At 40.8% G+C, this 8,354-nt stretch overlaps 2 protein-coding genes and 1 pseudogene across 2 annotated transcripts; all 3 read right to left on the bottom strand.

The window, feature by feature from the left end:
* Positions 1 to 1,314: 1,314 nt before the first annotated feature.
* Positions 1,315 to 4,250, bottom strand: LOC140945035 (octopamine receptor beta-2R-like). Its single transcript, XM_073394117.1, has one exon. The coding sequence runs from the start codon at positions 4,138 to 4,140 to the stop codon at positions 3,124 to 3,126; it is 1,017 nt and encodes a 338-aa protein (XP_073250218.1). The 5' UTR covers positions 4,141 to 4,250; the 3' UTR covers positions 1,315 to 3,123.
* Positions 4,251 to 4,825: 575 nt separating this feature from the next.
* LOC140945050 (adenosine receptor A1-like) lies at positions 4,826 to 6,383 on the bottom strand. The gene has a single exon (XM_073394123.1). The coding sequence runs from the start codon at positions 6,270 to 6,272 to the stop codon at positions 5,265 to 5,267; it is 1,008 nt and encodes a 335-aa protein (XP_073250224.1). The 5' UTR covers positions 6,273 to 6,383; the 3' UTR covers positions 4,826 to 5,264.
* Positions 6,384 to 6,411: 28 nt separating this feature from the next.
* Positions 6,412 to 8,060, bottom strand: LOC140945069 (adenosine receptor A2a-like; annotated as a pseudogene).
* Between the last annotated feature and the right edge of the window lie 294 nt (positions 8,061 to 8,354).

Below are 8,354 nucleotides of genomic sequence, written 5' to 3'. Positions count from 1 at the left end.
AGGCCTGGGGGTGAGGTTCCGGAGGGGCGGGGGTCTACTTCTTGCTGTGCAATTTCGAGCAAAGTGTCCTGGTGCTCCACACTGATAACACCTGTCACCACCTGCGTCAGGTCTGGGCTGTCGCTGCTGAAACTGGGGCTGAGGCTGTACATTCTGTCCTCTGCTGGTGGACACTGTGTTCAACGTCTTGAGATTGGCTGCTAGATCTTCAATAGCCTTTCGCTGGCCTTGCAGGATTTTAATCATCTCATTCATGGCTGATTCGAGGGAAGAGGGCTTAGTGGAGGTACTGGTGTCATGCGACGAAGCCACCCTGGGGCGTGGTCCACAGGACTTCTCGTCTTCTTCAGCCCAGCTAATAGCTTCCTCTCTGGTGTCTGGAAAGAAAACTTCCAGGTGTGTTCTGATAAATTTCTTAAGTTCCTTTCGAAGGAGGGGATATCTCTAACATTTTCGGCAAAGTGGTCTCGAAGAGCCGCGTCTTGGCCACTTGATTTGGTCACACTTTTCTTCTCTATCTTAGCTTGCAGTTCTCTTAGCGCTTGGGAGAATGCACGAAGGGTTTCGCCTTCCCTCCGTCGGCGGTCATGAAAGGCTTTTAAGAGCTGGGGAACAGAACGCTTCTCACCAAAAGACTCTTGAGGGAGATCGAAGATCTTATCCGAATTCTTAAGGTCACTTTTAGGGTAAACTTTCATTTCTTCTTTGGCAGGGCCCTCTAGGTATGAGAGTATGAAATTCGCCTGCTCTGGGAAGGGGAGTCTTCTTGAAGCGATTGCGCTTTTCGCATTATCAATGAAATCCTCCATGGACAGTTTATTATCTCCATGTCTTCCAGGGGTTGGGATGGGGTGGAGCTCCTGGGGATTCCTTGGCTTGGAGGGTTTTCAACAGTTCGTATGCCTGGTTGTGTTCTTCCTGTACTTTTGGACTTTCTGTTTGAGTTCCTCCACCTCGCCCTCAGTATGGGACGTGACCTCTATTGCCCTTTTCTACTCCTAGTGCTTTATTGTATTTCCAAGATTTTGGAAGCCAAATAATACTCGCTACCCCACTCCTGGTACCAAAATGTGACCGAGCCGCGCGAGTAGGGGAGGTAGCGAATGGCAACCAACGAAAGACAAAATGCGTACAAAACAAACAAGAATTTTAATGGCCAATTAGCGGAAAAGAAATACAATAAAAACAAATACTAGGAAAACGAATAAAGCAACAAAAAGGGAAAGAAAGGGCCGATGAAAAGGGCAATAGCGCTAAAAGGAAACAACGACGCTAAAAATTACTAAGACGGTTAAACAATACACGCTAAGAAAATAAAACTACACTGAAATGTAAAAAGTAAACAAAACACGCTAAGAAACATGATAGGTCACGAAAGAAGAACAAGCGTGACAAATAGTACGTGACTCGTGTCAAGAGTCATATGATACGAAGACTAGAAAACACAAGCTAAACGAGGTCAAACTGAAAGGTTGTGATCTACGATCTCGCACAAAACGGTGGCAAAACTAGGAGAATTAACTACGCTAAAAAAATTAGAACGGATAAGAAACTAAAAGATAATGACTTCAGAGCGAAAGTGTTAAATACAACAGCGGAAAACAACAAATCTAAGAAACGATGAAATCTACAACAGGAAAGTAATAGTACGGTCGCTGGACGTTTCGTAAACACGATGACCTCGGAGGAGAACGAAGAACATCCTACGAAAAACAGCAAAAGGAAAACACTTACCCACTCCGGCAAGGGGAGAACTCTACGAAACTATGTCCTACGGCTTGACTGGTGAACGCGGCAACTGGAACTGTACTAATGCGTAGAAACGCTACGTGCAGGCGTATTTATATCCCGCTTAACACAAACAGCTCGCATCCTGTTATTAGCAATACGATTGGACAGCTATAGCTAGGTAAGCCACAAAACAGTGAAATCTTCCTTTTGGCAATACGCCTGTTTGTAAAACACTAGTATCGCTTTACCGCAAAATACATACGTGTTCTGTTAATACAATAGGAGAAAACAAATGGAGAGTTTCGCGGTTAACTACAGCAATGGCGGCAAATTAAAGCGAGCTAAAGTCAATTAATATCTTTCCTGTTCAGGGGCACCCAACGAGGATATACTTCAAAACCACTTAACATAGCATTGTTGAACGTATTTTAGTATTTAAACGGTAGATATAGGCATATTTTTATCCCCTAAAAACTTTTCATCTGTTCGGATTTCCTAGCTGAAAGTCTAGTGATCCGAAAATTATAGGGATAAAAACTTACCTTCTCGAAAATTTCAGCCAGAAAAAGGCTCCCGAAAATTCTAGGTGGCCTTTTTTAGGGTCAAAATCCGTTAAAAATGGGTAATTATACCATTTTGTAGATGTTAGAAAATCCTAGGAGAGGCAGGCAAGCAAGAAATTTTACAACAAATGCTCCGAAAATTCTAGATCTCAAATCGTCTTCCGAACAGATATTTTCCCGAAAACTGCCGTTGGGTGCCCCTGCCTGTTTAAGGGTGTAACGGCGGAGAAATCACAGAGCTAGATAAAACACGGCTAACCACAAAGCACAACTAAAGAAACGCGTGCCGTGGGAAAACGATCAACGGAACCGAAAAAATAATACCGAAAAGAAAATGCTTTGTGAGCTAATTATCGAGCTCGGTTACATCAGCATACGCCTTTCTCAGCTTCATGATAAAGATCTAGAACAGTTTACTCCCATTATACTCGGAGAACCTAACGAGAACATAGTTCAAAACCACTTAAGCGTAGCATTGTTAAACGTATTTTAGTACTTAAACGGTAGATATAGGCATATTTTTATTCCCTAAAATTTTTTCATCTGTTCGGATTTCCTAGCTGAAAGTCTAGTGATCCGAGAATTATAGGGATCAAAACTTGCCTTTTCGAAAATTTCAGCCAGAAAAAAAGGCTCCCGAAATTTCTAGGTTAACTTTTTTAGGGTAAAAATCCGTTAAAAATGGGCACTTATACCATTTTTTAGAAGTTCGAAAATTCTAGGAGAGGCAGGCAAGCAAGAAATTTTACAACAATTGTTCCGAAAATTCTAGATCTCAAATCGTCTTCCGAACAGATGTTTTCCAAAAATTGACGTTGGGTGCCCCTATTCAAACTTCCACTGACTCTGCTGACTGTACTCCTGCGGTGGTAGTATTTGAAGTTCCTTCAGTACTTGACGTCGATATTTGATGCAAGTTCACCGAGATTGACCTTAGACGCCTCATGCATGCACGACATGTTAAAATATTCTTAAAGGCTCTGCGGAAATTATCTAACCTCAACGCATACACAAAGGGATTCACTCCCGAATTTGTTAACATCAGAACAAACTGAATGTCTCTCACCCAGTGAATAAACACGCAATTACAATTGGCGCAAAAGTTTATGATGTAGATACAAATGCACGATGGCAAATAAAACGCTAAAAATAACATCAACACAATAACAAGCGTCTTTGTGATCTTTTTCTCCCACTTGATCGCTTGCTTCTTCGCCAGATTTTCTTCGGTGTTGTCGTGCAGGTTGTCCCATTGTTTAACTTGAGCTCGCAAGAACTTGAAAATTTTCGAGTTGGTGAAAAGCAACACAACGAACGTCACGACGACTGCAGTGTTGGCGAAGACGAACCGAAACTTGTCGTAGCCTACTGCGAAGTAAATCATGGATAATGAAACAGACACGGTCCAGACACCAGCAGAAACTAATAAACTTCGTTTTGCGTTGAGCTTCGATCTGTAAAATAGAGGATATGTAATAGCGACGTAACGATCTAACGCCAGGGCGGACAGGCTCAGAAGCGAAGCAGTGCAGGAAATGAAAAATGAAACATGCATCGTTTTTCTGAGGGGCTGATTAGGGATTCCAAAACCCTCGAAAAAATGATAAGCTTTACCGAGAGGAGCAGTTATGAGACCAACAACAAGATCTGCCAGACTCAGATTGACTACAAGGTAGTTGAACGGTGATCGCAGGTCCTTGTTGGGGTTCAGGAAAACGGCAAGAATCACAAGGAAGTTTCCCACGGAAGCAACTATCGTGATCAGTGTTGAACAGGAAGCAGTCAAGAAAGACAAATATGTCGGTGCTGTTACATTGCTACAGGGATATTTTCCAATGAGCGACATTTTCTAACCAGCGGAAGGCCTCGTACATGTAGCTTTGAATATGACAAATGTTGAATATTAAGCGAGCCTTGAACGCAGCACGTTTTAGAATACTTCCGGTCGAGGTATTTTTAGCCATCCTTCTTGACCTTTTATTAGTTAATGCTGTAGGATATTTGCTTCAATCAGCACATTCCCACCCTTCGATGTATCTTTATAATTTCGTGTTTTTTTTTTTTGTTTTTTTTGTTTGTTTTTTTTTTCGGAATTAGGATTGTGGGGGAAGACTTCATTTCATTTTATTGGTTAATTCAGATTTACAATTTTATTTTGTTACACGTACGGCCCACAAATAGCTAAGGCTAGTCTAGGTGGGCAATGTCTGTAACAAAATGCGCACTCCAAATGATATTTAATTGACAAGTTAACACAAGTTATTTATATAAATGGTACAAAAGGTAAAGAGCAGAAGAAAAGTTACTTCTTTAAGGTATGTGTGCTGTCTTGACCCATGTTTCGTTCCAATTGTAAGTACTCTTGCGGAGCTCAGAACTACATGACCACGGTCTTCCACGCACACGTAGAGCAATGAGTGGGGCTTTAAGGCTCTACGTTGTAATGAGTATTTAAACAGTTTAATCATCAATCCTTGGATAAGAAATCGACGCTTGACTGGTAAAACAATTCAGAGCTCAATAAAAAATGAAAAGTATTACTAGAAGGGTGGGGTTAAGAAAAAAGCCTAATATCATATCGTGTGGCATCGGAAATGTATTATCTTTAAGACATTTCCCCGTTTTTTGTTCTTTTAATTTCATTTATTTATTATTTGTGTTATTTATTTGTTTATAATTTTGAGCTGCGTCATTATTATTTATTCATTTATTTATTTAATTTTTTTGTTTTTCTTTCTTATTGTTGTTGTTTGTTTGTTTGCTTTTCGTTTTTATTTTACAAGAAGAAGTACATTGAGAACTGTGAGATTAATGTTGTTCTCTTCTCGGAGGTAATTTCAATATCCAAACTTTAACTCTGGTGAACAAATCGAGCCCCATATATCTGAGAACAAAAGAACTTCCTGAGCCGCATAAATAGCGTCATAGTCTTATTTCAATCATCTCTAACAGTTTTTATTTTCTCCATATTCAACAGACGTCTGCTTGTCCTCCAGCGGCATTAGTATTCGATGGCTCATCAGTGCTTAATGTCGATAATTGCGTTAGATTTATTGAGATGGACCGTAGACGACGAAGGCATGCACGGCACGTCAAGATACTCCTAAAGGCTTTGCGGAAGTTCTCTAACCTTAATGCATACACGAAAGGATTTACTGCCGAATTTGCCATCACGAGAACAAACTGAATGTCTCTGACCCAGTGAATAAATACACAATGGCAGCTAGCGCAAAAATTGATGATATAGATACAAATGCACGATGGTAAATAACAAGCTGAAAATAACAGCAATACAATAACAAGTGTCTTTGTGATCTTTTTCTCCCACTTGATCGCCCGTTTCTTCGCAAAGTTTTCCTCGGTAGTGTTATGGAGGTTGTCCCATTCATTTACTTGTACGCGGAGGAAGTTGAAAATTTTGGAGTTAGTAAAAAGTAGAACAAAAAATGTCACAGCGACGGCGGTATTCGCGAAGATGAAACGAAACTTGTTGTAGCCTACTACAAAGTAGAAGACTGATAATGAAATGGAGATGATCCAAACAACAAGAGACACTAAGAATGTTCGGACTGGATTGAGCTTGCTTCTGTAAAACAGGGGGTACGTAATGGCCGCGTACCGATCTACCGCCAAGGCTGCCAGGCTCAGGAGTGAAGCGGTGCAGGAGATAAAAAAACCTTCATGCAGCGTATCTTCTAGGTACTGGTTCCGGTGACTGACTCCCTCCATAACATGGTAGGCTTCGCTCAGGGGAGCAACGATTAGTCCAACGACAAGATCCGCCAAGCTCAGATTGGCTACAAAGTAGTTGAAAGGCGATCGCAGGTCCTTGCAGGGGTTTAGGATAACAGCAAGAATCACAAGGAAGTTTCCAACAGTCGCGATGAATGCAATGAGTGCGGAGCAAGAGGCCGTTGAGAAAGATAAATATGTCGGCGCTGTGGTATTGTCACACGGATACTTTTCAAGAAGAGACATTTTCTTTTTCTCCCCAATAGTCAGCAGCCACGATGATTTAAAAAAACGTGCAGCAAAATTTCAGAATACGAAATTCTTCCGCCGGGGTCTTTAGTTTCGGTTTCTACACTTGAACCGTCAGACAAGCTGTGACCGATTCCTTAATTTATTTTTAGATCTGCCCCCGGAAAAACGACCCCTTAGAATAATGGTCACATCCACTGCATTCACGAAGCGCATCAGTAATCAAGGTTTGCGCATGCCTTGAAAGACGCATTTAGCACCATTTCGTGACTTTATCAGGCACCCTACCACTTATAATAAGAATTTTTTTTACTTTATGGCTACTTCAAAGTGAAAAACTGTTGAAACAAGGGTTAACATGCATGATTATTACGTCATAATGACGTTCAACTGTCAATCAAGCCATATTGTCAATCAAGTTAGATCCAGATGATTCCCAGAAATAACGACCACTGATCATGACTACATCCTCCTGAGTAATTTCGGTAGGCCGATGGGGGGCCTCCGAAGAACACCCCCTCCCCTCTTACCGCATGGCCCCCATTAAAGCAAAAAGAAAGAAAAACGAACAAACTTAACTCACTCACTCAACCTCCTCATCCCGCAAAACTAAATTTAACTAAACCTAAAATTTTACCAATGCCACTATGAGAAAAGTGCATTTTAAAAAGCTGTTAAACGACCGCAGATTTGATACTACCACCGGTGTTTGTATTCAACGACCCATCAGTAGTCAAAGTCGACACCTGTGTCAAGGACCGAAGTTTCAGGAATGCTTGGCAAGTCACTCTTAAACGCTTTGCGGCAATTCTCCAACCTCCAAGCATATACGAATGGATTCACTCCAGAATTTGTCATCATCACGACAAACTGAATGTCTTTTATCCACATAATAGACACACTATCGCAATTAGAGCAAAAGTTTATGATATAGATGCAGATGCAAGAATGCAAATAGTAAGCTAAGAAAAACAATAACATAATAACAAGGGTCTTTGTGACTTTTTTCTCCCTCTTGATCGCTTGCTTTTTTGCCCGGTTTTCTTCTGAGCTGTCATGGAGATTGTCCCATTGTTTAACTTGAGCGCGCAGGAACTTGAAAATTTTTAAGCTGGTAAAAAGCAAGACAACAAAGGTGACAACGAGGGCTGTGTTAGCAACGATGAACAAGAACTTATTGTAACCCACTGCAAAATAAATCATGGATAATAGAATGGAGACCATCCAGACACCAATGGCCACTAAGAGACTTCGTTTTGTGTTGGGTTGTGACCTGTAAAACAGAGGATATGTAATAGCGACGTACCGATCTAGCGCCAGGAAATGAAAAAAGACACGCATCGTTCCTCGAAGACTTTGATCAATGATGTCCAGTTCTTGAAAGAAATGATACACTGCACCAAGAGGAGCGGTAATGACTCAGATTGACTACAAGATAGTTGAAAGGTGATTGGAAGTCCTAGTTGGGATTCAAGAAAACAGCAAGAACGACAAAGGAGTTTCCAACGGTCGCGACGATTGAGATCAGTGTAGAACAAACAGCTGTCGAGAATGATAAATATATCGGCACTGTGGTATTGCCACAGGAATATTTGCCGAGGAAGGACATATTTTCAACTTCCTCAAGCGGCTTCGTGGCCCCGACCAGAAAAAACGAGGTTTCGGAAATACATACATGTCCAAGAATAAAGACAGCACCATTAGGATTGAACCCTCTGTACTATATAGCTTCCGGCTTAATGTATTAAATCTCTACATGACCTCTGAGTCTATCGGCACATTATGCAATTAACTTAACGTAGTCAGAGGAGGTTTATGACTTCTCATTATTTATTTATTTATTTATTTATTTATTTATTTATTTATTTTAATTTCCTTTTTACCGTCAGAAAACCAAGGATTACGAAGTTAACCTTATGCATGCATTTTCAAATGACATAATTTTTCATAGCAACATCTCTCCCCCACCCCACATTTTGGCTTTTTCATTTTGCCTTTTTATCGTCAATCCTAGTGAAATATCGCAAAGTGAATCTTGGCGAGGCCTTTTGTTTATTTATATTCTTTCATTCTCCACAT

Source organism: Porites lutea, chromosome 1 (genome assembly GCF_958299795.1).
Source record: "Porites lutea chromosome 1, jaPorLute2.1, whole genome shotgun sequence".
NCBI classification, from domain to species: Eukaryota; Metazoa; Cnidaria; class Anthozoa; order Scleractinia; family Poritidae; genus Porites; species Porites lutea.
Note: the sequence above shows the minus strand (reverse complement) of the source record. Positions and strands in the feature narration are given on the sequence as shown.